The sequence below is a fragment of the Eleutherodactylus coqui genome, chromosome 10 (genome assembly GCF_035609145.1).
Source record: "Eleutherodactylus coqui strain aEleCoq1 chromosome 10, aEleCoq1.hap1, whole genome shotgun sequence".
Taxonomy (NCBI): Eukaryota; Metazoa; Chordata; class Amphibia; order Anura; family Eleutherodactylidae; genus Eleutherodactylus; species Eleutherodactylus coqui.
Genome location: NC_089846.1, coordinates 14,881,245 through 14,897,091, shown reverse-complemented (window position 1 = coordinate 14,897,091; position 15,847 = coordinate 14,881,245). Strand labels below are relative to the sequence as shown.

General features: G+C 43.3%; 1 protein-coding gene across 14 annotated transcripts in view; it reads left to right on the top strand.

Annotated features, from left to right (window-relative positions):
* Window positions 1-15,847, top strand: part of DNM1 (dynamin 1) — a 128,526-nt gene that overhangs the window by 101,271 nt on the left and 11,408 nt on the right. For 13 of the 14 annotated variants that reach the window (XM_066580334.1, XM_066580342.1, XM_066580329.1 and 10 more), the window contains 2 exons: window positions 3,913-4,154; window positions 4,280-4,495. In XM_066580334.1, the coding sequence (XP_066436431.1) occupies window positions 3,913-4,154; window positions 4,280-4,495 (458 nt within the window). Of the gene's footprint in view, window positions 1-3,912; window positions 4,155-4,279; window positions 4,496-10,913; window positions 10,970-15,847 lie in introns of all 14 variants that reach the window. The other variant, XM_066580331.1, reaches the window with a different exon arrangement.

Genomic DNA, 15,847 nt, shown 5'->3' with positions numbered 1-15,847 from the left:
CAGGACTATAAGATCCCAGGGACATTTACGTGTTCCTCGTCCAATGTTGTGTACCTGATCATGTGCAGTAAATGTACTGTTGGGGGTTTTTATGTTGGGGAAACAGGACAGAAACTGAAAGCCAGGATGAGATCTCATCGCCATACAATTGAACACAGAAAAAGAGAATTACCTGTGGCCGAGCACTTCTCTAACCATGGACATGACATAGGAGATATGAGAGTTTTGATATTGAAGGGTGGTTTCAAGTCACAAAACCACAGAAGAATTTGGGAATATAAATTGATAACAACCTTTGACACGCTGAACACTGGGTTAAATTATTCCCCAGGATTTATGCGTGAATGGGAAGTGTGAGACTTGATTGCACAGATAAGACCCCCATCAACAGTAATTCAGGGACCATAAACTTTCACTCCCTTATCAGCGCTTAGCTAAAAATGTTTGTGTATCTCTTGTAGAAAGTCAAGCCTGATGACCTCCCCCCCTCTGACAGTAATTTAGGGACCATAAAACTTTCACTCCGCTATCAGTGCCTAGACAAAATAAGTTTGTCTGCTGTTGCAGAATTCCTTTTAAGTGCGAACCAATCACATCCATATCTGTGCCTTGCCATAAGTATGTATGTTATAAGTGTGTATAAATATGCATGCCTCTTCAGATCCAATCCATTAGCCGGAAGAAGTACCCTGCGTTGGTACGAAAGCTCGCTATTATTACATCATGTATTTTTGTTAGCCATTAAAAGGTATCATATCTGCAAGACTACGTCGTTTCTCTTACTGAGAACAATCACATTTTCCATAAACTCAAGGACATCTCTCCAATAGATCTGCAAAATATGGCATTCCCAAACCATATGCATGATGGTGCCTGCACTCATCAAGCATCTTGGGCAGTCTACATTGGGGATTAGGCCCATTGTACACAAAGGGGTGGGAGTATAGTAGATTCTGTGTAGGAACTTGACTTGGATCAACCTGTGTCTTCCACTGATTAACCCTGAGCTGATATATTTATACATAGTTATTAGGCCGCCCCTCAGCTGTCTTTTTTCTAAACTAAGTAACCCCAATTTTGATGACCTCTCTGGGTCTTGTAGTCCACTGATTCCATTTATTACTTTAGTTGCCGGTCTTTGTACCCGCTCAAGCTCTGATATGTCCTTCTTGAGTACCACTGCCCAAAACTGTACACAATATTTCTTGTGTGGCCTGACTAGTGATTTGTAAAGAGGAGGAACAATGTTCTTGTCATGCGCCCCTAGACCTCTTTTGATGCACCCCATGATCCTATCTGCTTTGGCAGTAGCTGCCTGACACTGGTCGCTCCAGTTAAACCTACAGTTAACTAAAATCCCCAAGTCCTTTTCCATGTCAGTTTTGCCAATTGATTTCCCATTTAGTGTGTAATGGTGACATTTATTTATCAATGTTAGGGCAAAAAAGACGTCCGTTTTCGCAACCACGCTCATTGCTGCAGAGCGTAGTTGCTCATTAACAGGTTTTTGTTTTCTTTTTGGGCTGTTCAAACTCTGCGCTAGTGCGTGGAATTTGAAAAAAACAGCGGGAAGATAGGTCCTGCCCTATCTGTCCCACACATAGTTAATACTACATGCTTAAAAGATAGGGCAAGTCCTATCTTTTCTCGCCCGTACTATTTAGGGTGCCTACCCACTTGCGATTTTTTTTTTCCTGTGATGTTTTGCGTTTTTTCTCAAGAGCAATTAGTATAGAATGTGTTCTTGTCCATCTGGGTTTTTTTTCCGTTTCGTGGAGTTTTTTCACATAGGAACTGTCACTTGCATATGTCTCCTTATTTTTCTGTTAATGCACCCATGATTGTCAATGGAGGGCTGCAAAAAACGCTGCGAAAAACGCGCAAAAAACGCACGAAAACGCCGCGTTTTTACGCGCGAAAATCGGCAGCGCAAGTGGGTAGGCGCCCTAATGGGCGAGAATAGCACTAGTGAAAACTAAACCATTGAAATCAATGCTCTCATTTCATTCTGTTATGTGGCAGTGATAATCATGGCCACATAATGGGACAAATGCATGCCCATGTGATGAAGCCCTTAAAGGGGTTGTCCCGCGGCAGCAAGTGGGGTTATACACTTCTGTATGGCCATATTAATGCACTTTGTAATATACATCGTGCATTAAATATGAGCCATACAGAAGTTATTCACTTACCTGCTCCGTTGCTGGCGTCCTCGTCTCCATGGTGCCGTCTAATTTCAGCGTCTAATCTCCCGATTAGACGCGCTTGCGCAGTCCGGTCTTCTCCCTTCTCTTGGGTCTTGGCACGAGCGGGGTTCTGGCTCTGCCCCCTTCTACGCGTCATCGCGTAGCTCCGCCCCGTCACGTGTGCCGATTCCAGCCAATCAGGAGGCTGGAATCGGCAATGGACTGCACAGAGCCCACAGTGCACCATGGGAAAGGACCCACGGTCCATCGTGGGTGAAGATCCCGGCGGCCATCTTGGCTGCAAAGAAGAAAGAAGCTGCAGAGACAGGATTCGGGTAAGTAAAATTATAATTTTTTTTTTATCACGTCCCTTGGGTTTGTCCCGCGCTGAACGGGGGGTCTATGGAAAAAAAAAAAGCCGTTTCGACGCAGGACAACCCCTTTAAACCTCATTTGCCACTTTTCTGATCAAGCCCCCAGCTTACCAGATCCATTTGCAACCACATTCTCTCCTCTCGTATTAATTACTATACATATTTTTGCATCATCTGCAAATATTGATATTTTACTGTGCAATCCTTCTACAGGTCATTAATAAATATATTAAGAATAGGGCCCAATACTGCCCTCTGTGGTACCCCACTAGTAACAGTGACCCCTCCAGTACTGAACCATGTGGTACCCCAATAGTAATGGTGACTCCTCCAGTACTGCCCCCTGTGGTACCCTAATAGTAATAGTGACTCCTCCAGTACTGCCCCCTGTGGTACCCCACTAGTAACAGTGACCCTCCAGTACTGCCCCCTGTGGTACCCCACTAGTAACAGTGACCCAATCTGAATGTATACCATTAATAACCACCCTCTGCTTTCTATTATTCAGACAGTTACTTACCCACTTACACACATTCTCACTTAGACCAAGCATTCTCCTTTTATATCAACCTTTTATGCGGCACAGTATCAAACGCTTTGGAAAACTCCACATACACAAGATCCAATGACTCTCTCCCGGTCCAGTCTACAACGTACCTCCTCATAGAAGCTGATCAGGTCGGTGTGACAGGAGCGATCTCTCACAAACCCATGTTGATATGGATTTATGCAGCTATTTTCCTTGAGGTACTCCAGTATAGCATCTCTTAGAAACCCTTCAAACATTTTTCCCGCAATAGAAGTAAGACTTACCAGACTGTAGTTTCCAGGTTCACTTTTTGACCCCTTTTTGAATATTGGCACCACATTGACTATGCGCCAATCCAGTGGAACAGACCCCTTAACTATTGCTTAATTTCCTTAGAACCCCAGGGTGTATGCAGTCGGGACCCCTCGATTTGTCTATTTTAATCGTTTTAAGGCGTTTCTGCACTTCTTCCTAGGTTAGACTGGTAACATTTAGTGGAGAGTTTCTGTTATCACTCTGCATCTCATCCAACATTTAATTTTACTCTGTAAATACACTAGAGAAAAAAACTATTTAATAGATTTGCTTTCTCCTTATTACCCTCTACAATATTTCCTACATTATTAATTAAAAAGGTGAATACTTTCAGTATCATTTTTACTATTTATATAATTGAAGAACAGTTTTGGGTTAGTTTTACTCTCCTTTGCAACTCGTCTTTCTGTCTCTACCTTTGCTGCTTTTTCTGCTTTTTCCACAATTTATTTAAAACTTTTCCCAAGAATATAAGTATGGTGCTTATACTGCTTTATTCTATGCTTAGACAAAAGAGTTCATCCACTCGGAGCTCCTAGCCAGCTTGTATTCATGCAGTGATCAGAATACGCTGATGGAAGAATCGGCAGAACAGGCACAACACAGGGATGAGATGTTACGCATGTATCATGCCCTGAAAGAAGCCTTACATATTATCGGCGACATCAACACGACAACTATAAGCACCCCTATGCCTCCACCCGTAGATGACTCTTGGCTACAGGTACAAAATGTACCCATGGGGCGCAGGTAAGTAGAGAGACATATACAGGTTACTGTTCTGAAAGTCATTAGTGTAATACAGGATAACAGTTTATAGAGAGCATGATTACATTGTTCTGGAATGTGATCATTAACTGCTTATTTTAATTCAGGTCTCCTACATCAAGCCCCACACCACAAAGGAGAGCCCCCGCTGTACCTCCTGCCAGACCTGGCTCACGAGGACCAGCACCAGGTCCACCTCCACCTGGCACCACGCTTGGAAGTGCACCACCAGTTCCATCCAGACCTGGGGCATCTCCAGATCCATTTGGTCCACCTCCCCAGATTCCCTCTAGGCCTAACCGTGCCCCTCCTGGTGTCCCTAGGTATGTCTGTACGATCCAAGGATATTATTCTTAAAAGCACATAGCTGCTGATATCCACTTAGAGACTTTAAAGGGGTTGTCCAGTTGTAGACTGTTCATGGCCTATCCTCAGGATAGGTCACCATTAGTAGACTGGCAGGGGTCCATTGTCTGGGACCGCCTACCATTCAGCTGTTTACTGAGCCAGTGTGTTTGGGCCATGAGCTGATTTCTGCAGGAAGCAGATAGCTCCAGTCTTACTGTAGTGGCCGGACTTGGTACTGCAGGCAAAGTTCTCATTCATTTCAATGGAATCTTGGTTTGCAATACCAGGCCTGGCCACTACAATATGAAAGAAGCTGTCTGCTTCCTGCATAATTCAGTTCAGTACACATGTGCACCAGCCCAGCAAACAGCTGATTGGCAAGGGCCTGGGCAACAGAACTACGCCAATTTACTATTGTTGACTTATCCAGGGGATAGGCTATGAATAGTTTACAATCATACAACCCCTTTAACAATTTCTAACATCTTACTATTCGGGCTTTAATTCAGTATTCAAAGGTCAACTAATCATTGAGGATTTAAGTATCTTCTCTAATTGGTAATAATGTTTTTAAGTCTACCAGACCACCATTTGACAGGAGATCAATATGATCACAGTGGACTCTGCTGGCATCCCATGATTTATAGCAAGTCTGAACCCCTGGAACTAGATGTGATACCATCATAGTTCTGTGGTAGGCTCAGGCATATACCAAGATCTCTCATATGGTATAATGCAATACCATAGTTGTGTATTATATTGAGTTCTGACAGGTGTTCTTCTCCATTTGGCCTAGACTATCCTGGCAATTTCTCCCAAAGACTGCAAAGTTTTCTGCCGAAACAGATCCAGTCCTTTGGGTCCTCCTCTGCTATGGGCATTGCACTATGTTTTGACGGTGATGTACACTACATCCTGATGTGGGGGGCATTGGAACTCATTGCAATGGGGATGTCTGGAGTAGAGGAGGACCAGCCAGGAGAGAGAGGTCCATCAATTAGCCTTGACACTTGAGTTTCTATTTATAGGTGATACCATACAATCACTATATACCTTCGTATGAATTATGGTGGTTTGGTAGTGATTATATTTGATACGGCACATTTAGCCATTACGACTACTTAGGAATCTAGTATATACCTGTAAGGGTCTTCTGGGTTAGTGCCATTATTTAATCCAGGCTACTCCTACTCAGTGCATATTCCTTCATATCAGCTTCCACCAAAAAATTAAGATCTGACGGTTTGTCTAAGGTCATGTAAATACACGTAGTATCGCACACGTTAGTTGTCCCATTACAGTCTTTATGAAAAGCAAGCGTGCGTGATCCTTAATCATAAATCCGCACTTTGCCTGTTATCCAGAAGTGTGTACAAATAGGTGTATGCTTGGTGGCGCTGTAGTGTCGTATCTTCTCAGCATCTCTTTGACCAAATTCTGGTCCCACGTTTCTGTGTTTTGTGTAGTGGATGTCCTTTGTCGTCTTTTTTGTTGTTTTTGAGGCCTTTGTTTTAAACGATATCAATAAAAGTTATATTTTAATCAGGATCAACACAGTAAACAATTTTTGATCTTTCTTTTGATCCTTCTGCCTCAGTGACTACCCTACTATAACTTGCAGGTTAGGATTAAAAATTAACTTTTATTTATTCAATGAAACTAAAAAGACCTAGTAAAGGACACACTGCATACAACTAATTATATTAAAAAATCAATAGAAGGATTCTCAACAAAATATGGACCCGTTTAAGGCTGCATTCACACGAACGTATATCGGCTCGGTTTTCACGCCGAGCCGATATATGTCATCCTCATCTGCAGGGGGGGGCGAGGATGGAAGAGCCAGGAGCAGGAACTAAGCTCCCGCCCCCTCTCTGCCTCCTCTCCGCCCCTCCGCACTATTTGCAATGAAAGGAGGCGGGACGGGGGTGGGGCTAATGTCCGCAGATTAGCACCGCCCCCGTTCCGCCTCTCCCCACTGCAAATAGTGCAGAGGGGCGGAGAGGAGGCAGAGAGGGGGCGGGAGCTCAGTTCCTGCTCCTGGCTCTTCCATCCTCCCCCCCCCCTGCAGATGAGGACAACGTATATCGGCTCGGCGTGAAAACCGATATACGTATGTGTGAATGCAGCCTAAAGTACAGGTTTGTCAGAACATCGGCATAATCCACATGTAAAAAGGATGTTGACTGTTCAATAACAGAATAGGTTGTATCAATAAATTATATTATATTCAAACCTGTGTGTCCGTGTTCTTTTATTAGAAAGGACCAGATGTTGTTTTATAGGTCCGTAGTAATTTAGTCTACTAGGTTGTGCATCAATTGGATGGTGGCGATCAGGAGATATTTAATTCCACCAAAGATGTCATATATAATGACATCCAAACCAGAAGTGGAGGATAAGTATATGATATTAGGAGGTGTGTTTATGTATTACACCACTCTCCACAAAAATAGTGGTCAAGATGATTATTGGCACTTATACCACTGATAGATGTTGTGTAACCTTTAGGGTGCGTTCACACGAGTGCATAAACGGCACGTTTTTGCGACCAAATGTATATACGTGACCATCTGAGACAATGGTTTCGAATGTATTCGTTCACATGGGCGATTTTACGGCGCGTAAAAACGGCAACCCGCGGAAAAACGGACATACACGACCGAAATACGTGCCGGCGAATATTCGATGGCCGAAAAGACCGTTTGAAAAGTAGGAACAAACGAAAATACGCTTTCTAGCTCTGGTCGTGATCGGCGAAAAACGTTCTTTCTGGCGATTATACGCTGCGCTCGTGTGAACGTAAATACGCCTACGCTCGTGTGAACGCACCCTTAGATATATTTTTATATTCGTACCAAATCTCAGTATCAATATCTTCAATAGTAGACGCACTCCTAGATTAGTTTTAGTTTAGAACCTACTATGATTGCAGATAATTGTATACTTCTGCATATTTAAAGTCGCATATGGGTATTCGCATTAGGATTCCCAATCAATCCTTAAAGTCAAAGTTATTACTTTGTCTGACTTGTTATTAGTTGGACCGTATACATGGGTCAACTATTTGTCAGATCTCAGAGAGGACTAAAAATTGCAGACTAGGCTTTTTTTCAAAAGTAGATTAATGTGAATAAATCTGTTTCTCAGGTGGCCCCTTATGCACTCATTTTATTTTGGATATTTCACTTGGTATACTAATACTTTGGTCCATATATCGAGACCGATGCCAAATGATTCCTAAAGAGTATATGAGCTACAATGCTGGGCCTTTATTCATGCAATTATATCATTTGCCCTGGTCTGCAACTAAGCCCCTTATATAGCGTCTCATGCATCTCCATACACCTCAACGCGTTTCCCCAGCTATGTGTATCTCACTATAGCTGGTTCATCAGGAGGGTTTAGTAAACATCGGTAATAAAGCAAATTTCTGAGTTTATATCCCTAGTGCAAAACGCCGATACAGCCCATAGTGAGCATTATGAAGAGATGGTAGGACTGTGTGTCATACGGACCTTTAATATGAGTGTCTCCGCCTCCCTTCTTGTCACTGCCAATAAGCATCCAGTCTAACTACTCAGACAAAGTAATAACTTTGACTTTAAGGATTGATTGGGAATCCTAATGCAAATACCCATATGCGACTTTAAATATGCAGAAGTATACAATTATCTGCAATCATAGTAGGTTCTAAACTAATACTAATCTAGGAGTGCGTCTACTATTGAAGATATTGATACTGAGATTTGGTACGAATATAAAAATATATCTAAAGGTTACACAACATCTATCAGTGGTATAAGTGCCAATAATCATCTTGACCACTATTTTTGTGGAGAGTGGTGTAATACATAAACACACCTCCTAATATCATATACTTCTCCTCCACTTCTGGTTTTGATGTCATTATATATGACATCTTTGGTGGAATTAAATATCTCCTGATCGCCACCATCCAATTGACGCACAACCTAGTAGACTAGATTACTATGGACCTATAAAACAACATCTGGTCCTTTCTAATAAAAGGTTTGAATATAATATAATTTATTGATACAACCTATTCTGTTATTGAACAGTCAACATCCTTTTTGCATGTGGATTATGCCGATGTTCTGACAAACCTGTACTTTAGGCTGCATTCACACGAACGTATATCAGCTCAGTTTTCACGCCGAGCCGATATACATCATCCTCATGTGCAGGGGGGAGAGGATGGAAGAGCCAGGAGCAGGAACTGAGCTCCCGCCCCCTCTCTGCCTCCTCTCCACCCCCTCTCCGCCCCTCTGCACTATTTGCAATGAAAGGAGGCGGGACGGGGCGGGTCTAAGTTCTGGGAAGTAGCCCCGCCCCTGCCCCGCCTCTCCCCATTGCAAATAGTGCAGAGGGCGGAGAGGAGGCAGAGAGGAGGCGGGAGCTCAGTTCCTGCTCCTGGCTCTTCCAGCCTCCCCCCCCCCCCGCATATGAGGACGATGTATATCGGCTCGGCGTGAAAACCGAGCCGATATACGTTCGTGTGAATGCATCCTTAAACGGGTCCATATTTTGTTGAGAATCCTTCTATTAATTTTTTAATATAATTAGTTGTATGTAGTGTGTCCTTGACTAGGTCTTTTTAGTTTCATTGAATAAATAAAATTTAATTTTTAATCCTAACCTGTGAGTTAAGCAACCTTTTTTGAAGTATACTTAAATCAGGGATGATTAGTAACCTTTGAACATTGTCCTGAATCTGACATTCCGTGTAATGTACACTTCAGCTGTAAAGAAACACGCAGATCTTTCATGCTTGAAGTCCATCATTTTGACAGGGTTAATGCTCCTCCAATGTCAACTCTTGAATATTGAGTTTCCATATGCAGTGATGACCCGGAAGACATGGCCAGGTACAAATTTCACTATCTAAATATCTGGTAGTGTCATTAGGAATGCTAATCTTGGACCAGGGTTGTCTTTAAAGCTATGGTGCCGTATTTACGATTTACCAGATAAGATATCTTGGTTCATTATATCACCAGAACTGTTTTCTGATCATTCTGACTCAATGGCCAGAACTAGTATGTGATGTCACTATGCACGGACTTTGCATTCTGATTGGCGAGTGATGTCACAGCATAGCCCGGGCCTAAAGATCAGGGAGTATTTTGTGTAGACCACTTGGCACATTGCTAGATCTCTACATTCACCAGTCATCCTCATGGTGAACAGCATGCTACTGCATAGTGCATCATATTTCACTGTCACTACCATGTCATCCATGCTCTTCCCTTATTTCACACAGCTTTCCCTTCTACTCATTTCATTCTCTATTCTATATACCCCTCACCCCCTTCCTGCTCCCTAAGACCAAGTAGTGGCTACATGTTTTATTCTCTTTATCTATATTAACCTAATTAGAGCCATAGTAGTGCTTTGACCTATAGAGCTTTATGTGTTTGGTCTGCATATGTGCTGCTTACTACTGCAACAGCTCTAGGTTCTGTATATGTACACTTGCAATCAAAATTACTCAATCCCCATTACAAATTAGGTTTATTTGCCAAGTTTACACTTTTTCAGCTGTTTGCAAAAAAAAAATCAAATAAGAACAATGTAAATAGCTCAACACAACTGATATAAGTTTCTCCAAATTCACCACTGAATGTCAGGGTACTTTCACACTTGCATTTGGGATTTCGCTTTCCTGCTCCGTTTAGGGAGCGGGCAAGGGGAATCCTCAGGGCTGAACGGTTCAGTTTCTGCCTGATTTTGGGACGAAAGATAAATACAATGCTTTTTCTTGTGGCTGCAAATAGCAAATCTGCGACTGAACCTCCAGCTGGAGGTTCTGATGCAGTTGTGAAACCACCCTCACTTTCAATGACTCCTGCAGTTTCTGTTCCATTCTTCTTCCTTTAGACATACCGCTGGAACCCTAGGCCCAAAAAGTTCCAGTTTTTTTCATCACTCCACAGAATAGAATCCCAAAACATCTGTGGCTTATTTATAAGATTTTGAGCATATTGGAGGTGACTTTTCTTGCACTTTTGGGTCAGTAGAGGTGAACATCTTGGAGTTCGGGCATGAAGACCTTCAGCATTTAGTACGTACCTTATTGTGCAAACAAAACCCCAGTGCCCGCTGCCACCAGGGCTTACTGTACGTGTTTGGAGTCACTGAAATGTTTTTAACCACCTGCCTCCTCAGGAATTTTGTAGCAGCCAGTGATAGTGCCCTCTTTCTGCCACGCCCAGGTAGTGCAGCCAGTGTTCCTCTAACTTTGATCTTGCGAACGTCTTCTAGCCATATCTTTAGGGACAGTCAGCGCCTTTGTATCTTTTTGTATCCTTTTCCTTGTTTGTACAAGGCAATGATCTCTTCTTTTAACTTTGTTGACCCCTTTCTATTTAGCCATATTCCTACTTTGCAGTCAAACGTCACTGTCAACAAAGCACTCGCGAGTCCAGGTATTTGATGTGTTTTTTTCTTAAAGGGGTTGTACTAGAATATCCGGTTATCATCCATCCACAGGATAGGGAATAACTTGCTGATCAGTGGGGGTCTCATCAGTGACCCCTACCAATCTGGAAAATGATACTCCTCTGTCCCGCTCTCCTGACACTGCAGGGGTTGCTTCTCCCTCCACAGTGACATCACTCTGAATGGAGCGCTGGCCAAACATGCACAGTCAGCGCGCTATTCATTTCAATGGGAGTGATGGTAATAACCGGACGGTTGTGCCTCTTGGGTACTTGACAGTCCCATTGAAAGTGAAGAGAGAACAGGCGCACTTGTGCCATCAGCGCTCCATTCAGTCTCCTTCTCATTGTGGGGTGTTCAGTAAACCTGGAGTTAGAAGGTCAGGGAACATGGGACCCCCATTCTTGAGACCCCCACCGATTTGCAAGTTATCCACTATCCATGTTTGGTTGTTTTTTTTACAAACCGCTGAAAGTTTGTAAATTTGGAAAATAACCAAAATTTGTAATGGGGCTTGAATAATTTTGATTGCAACTGTATATATAAATGCAATTGTATCTGCAAATGAAGGGTCCTTTAATAAGATACATCTGTGGATCAACTGAGAGGTGCTAACTTTGGGGGGCGCTGAAACGAGATGTGCACCTTGTTGGGGTCAATCCTATATGCCAGTTAGAACCCAGAGAGCTCATCTGATGCCATATACTTCTGTTTCAGATTAACGCAAGTAGAAAAGAAGCCCAGAAAGTTCACATGGGTTTTATGAAGGTCTTATGACTTTCATTTTATTAGCCTTGACTCTTATGAAACTTAGGTGGGGAGGTTGAATGTCTCAATTTTAGCCTTTTACTAAGTATTACTAGGGGGCATTTAGTAAACTCATTTGTGCCCTTTAGGCTCAGTGTACAAGTTTCCTTTTAAAGGAACCTAGGGATGTAGACAAGTGAAGGAGTTGAACATATCAGCCAACTCCAATCCCAGCTTTCATCTTTCAAAGGTCCTTTACAACACTAAAGAAAGACCTAATTACTTACCATATGCAACCCCTTAAGGCTGGGGTCACACGGGATGGAATTCCAGCAGAATCGCAGCACCGAAAAACTGCGAGAATTCCGCTGGAAAAGCGCAACTTCAAAACCTGCGGCCTTTAGCTGCATGTTTTGGAGCGGTTTTGCTGGCGGCATTCCACTGCGGCCATCTCTCCCCATAGAGAGGAGAGAGGCCACTGCAGAAATGAAAAAAGAATTGACATGCCGCGTCTTTTTTTCCACGCCGCATGTCCGTTTCCGCGTGGCTTAACCGCTACATGTGGGTGAGATTTTTGCTAAATTTCGTCCACTTTGCTGGCTAACCTTGGGATTAGGAGTCGCGGGTGGAAATGCAGTGCAGACATTCCGCATGGAAATTCCACGGCAATTCCGCCCCGTATGAACCCAGACTAACTTTCCTTGGCATCAGTTTTTTATAAATAGCACCCATTATATATTATAGGGGGCATCTGATTTCATATAAATAAGGTTCAGCCCTTGTATAATGATAAGTTAGTTACATGTGTCTCCTGCAAGAGATGCCTATTTTGTGAGCCACTTTAAACATGGAATTTTAAAATACCTGACTCTCGTACGTATTAGCAACAGGTCCGCTTGAAGCTTTAGCATAGATGCGACTATTTAGAACCTTTGTCATTGTTTGTCTTTTGGCGTTCCCTCCTCCCCACTACTCTTGTATATAGAATAAGGGTTCATTTTCCACAGCTGGATTCATCAATGGGATCATGGTGAAATCACCTTTTCATAAGTCCCTCTGGGACTTTGTGTCCGTGGATTGTGCTTATGAAAGCTTTATACACATGACAACTAGGTCCTACTTCTGGATATACAATATGGAGCCAAAACAGCTTTTCCACAATTTATATATCTTATTGCTGGACGCCCGGAATTGTGTTATTCAGTTCTGGTGTGGCCATTTTTTCTTATAGTACTTCATATCATGTCCTTCATAATATAATCTACAGTGTTCAGCAGCAGTGGTCTTCCATTGTATTGTTCTCCAACTTTTTCAAAACTCTAATTACTAGCTGTCAGGGCATAATGAGAGATGTAGTTTCACAACAACTGGAGACCACTGCGATAGTGCATGTATTCCAGAAAGTTAAAGGAGAACCAATGATCTCTCTGCTGCTCCTCGGCCCTGGTGTCGGCACTTGCTGTTGTCACTCGGTGCTGTTCTTCGGCCCTGGTGTCGGCACTTGCTGTTGTCACTCGGTGCTGTTCTTCGGCCCTGGTGTCGGCACTTGCTGTTGTCACTCGGTGCTGTTCTTCGGGCCTGGTGTCGGCACTTGCTGTTGTCACTCGGTGCTGTTCTTCGGCCCTGGTGTTGGCACTTGCTGTTGTCACTCGGTGCTGTTCTTCGGCCCTGGTGTCGGCACTTGTTGTTGTCACTCGGTGCTGTTCTTCGGCCCTGGTGTCGGCACTTGCTGTTGTCACTCGGTGCTGTTCTTCGGCCCTGGTGTCGGCACTTGCTGTTGTCACTCGGTGCTGTTCTTCGGCCCTGGTGTTGGCACTTGCTGTTGTCACTCGGTGCTGTTCTTCGGCCCTGGTGTTGGCACTTGCTGTTGTCACTCGGTGCTGTTCTTCGGCCCTGGTGTCGGCACTTGCGGTTGTCACTCGGTGCTGTTCTTCGGCCCTGGTGTTGGCACTTGCTGTTGTCACTCGGTGCTGTTCTTCGGCCCTGGTGTCGGCACTTGCTATCGTCAGGGAATTCTATCAGCAAATCATAGCTCCATAGAAGCCTGAAGATTTCTGTTCTAGGTCCTCAAGTCTAGAAATACCTTTTTGTAATAGTCATGCTACCACTAAATAATCCTCAAGCCACCCCAGCCTACTTAATAAAATTGGTCACATATGCTGTGAACTATAAGGGAATCCTTGCTCATCTCCTTAAAGCTATAGCTAATGCCAAGAGGCTGCCTGAGATGCTGAATGAGTCACCAAAAGTAAGTAATGTCCACCTACGCAACCACAACTTTTAATAGTCCTAATTCATATACAATTAAAAATGCATCAGCATTGCAGTATGTCTAAAGGGGTAGTCAGGGACTTTTGGGAATGTTCAGGACCCTGCCGATCAGCTGATTCCCAATACTGGTCAGCACTGGAAACAGATAGTGCTGGAATAGGAGCTGTGCCTGCACTAGCAAACCAGGCTGCTGTAATATGGACAGTGCTATCTAGCGGTGCTGGGAACCAACTGATCAGCCAAGATCTCAAGCAGCGGACCCTTGCTGAGCACCTACTGATGACCTATACTGAGGTCATCAATAGGGATATTCCTAAAAGACCTAGACAACCCCTTTATTAAAATTGGCCTATTGTTTTGTTTCTACAGATCCTATACGGACCTATATGTCTCCAATGTATGAGACCACAAACAAACCCTGAGTAGTCATACTCCTTTCCAGTTTCGCTCTAAAATTCTTATTAGGCCTCACGCATGCTAGCATATTTTTGCTATGGAATCCGGAGTGGATGTCCGCCTCCAGATTCCACAGCAGTAACCCTCCATAGCATGCTATTGGAAAATGATTCTTCATGCACACAAGCGGAAACCAATTGCGGTTTCTGCACGGACGGCTTCCATTGAAGTCAATGGAAGTTGTCCAACACGCAGCCTGGATTACGTGGTAAAAGCAGAAGTGTAAAAAAAATCTGTACTGCCCTTGTCCGACAGTGAGCCGTGCGGACCATCCACAGTACAGAGAAAAAAAAAGAAAATACAGGTACGCACGGATGCCGGTTGGGCACAGAGTCGGATTCCACTGGGGGCTCCCGTATGCGGAATCTGACCCGCCCGTGTGCACGCGGCCTTAATCTATCAAATATTTTTTTAGTAGGGCACAGATGGAAGAAAATAAGGCTCTATGATCAAACTACACAGGGTTTGTTTGTTGCTACCATGGTGATGCGGAAGCCTGAATACGAGCTGTAGAAACAAAACATTAGGGCATTTTTAATTAAAAAGGGTTGCCAAATGAAAGCAAGTTATGCCTTATTCATATGATAGGGGATAACTTGCAGATCGGTAGGGGTCTAGCCGCTGGGATTCCAACCAATATCTAGAACGGAGGTCGTGGTTCGTCCAGGAATGAAAGTAGCAGCAGTTGCACATGCACAATGATTCTCCATTCATTTCAGTGGGACTGTCGGAGATAGCTGAGTTGAAATGCCCAGTTGTTTGCAACAGTCCCATTGAAATGAATGTAGCAACAGAACGCATGTATAACTGCCATTCCATTCATTTCCAGCAGTCAGATTTCCCCCGATCTGCATGTTATCCCTTATCCTGTGGATAGGGATTAAATTGCTTTTGTAGGGCCCCTTTAAGGCCTACTGTAAATTTGCTTCATTTTTCATTTGACATGTAAATAAAAAAGTTAGTTGTGAAGGTGAACAAATTTATTAAGACTGATACACTATGCACCTAATATATGAAGAGGCGCACACCTCTTTATATATTAGGCACATCTTGGAACCTCCGTGCACCTTCATAGGATCCCAAGCTAGACTTGTTTTGGAAATAGTGGTGCTGGTGGTGCCAACATAACTACTAACCATACGGCGATCCCGAGTTGTCAGTCACCGGTTGTCAGTCCTCTGTCATTTAGCAATAGCAACACTCTATGAAAAATGTATTGATCCGAAAAATGTTTCAGACTCTAGTTAACATGTGTAAGCTTCATCAAGCAATCAATGCAAGTAAACCCAATCTTTATTGACTTTACATCCATCAAGAACCAGAATTCACAAGACCGACACTATTCATGACTAGGTGCCTATATATATATATATAAATATACATATATATAT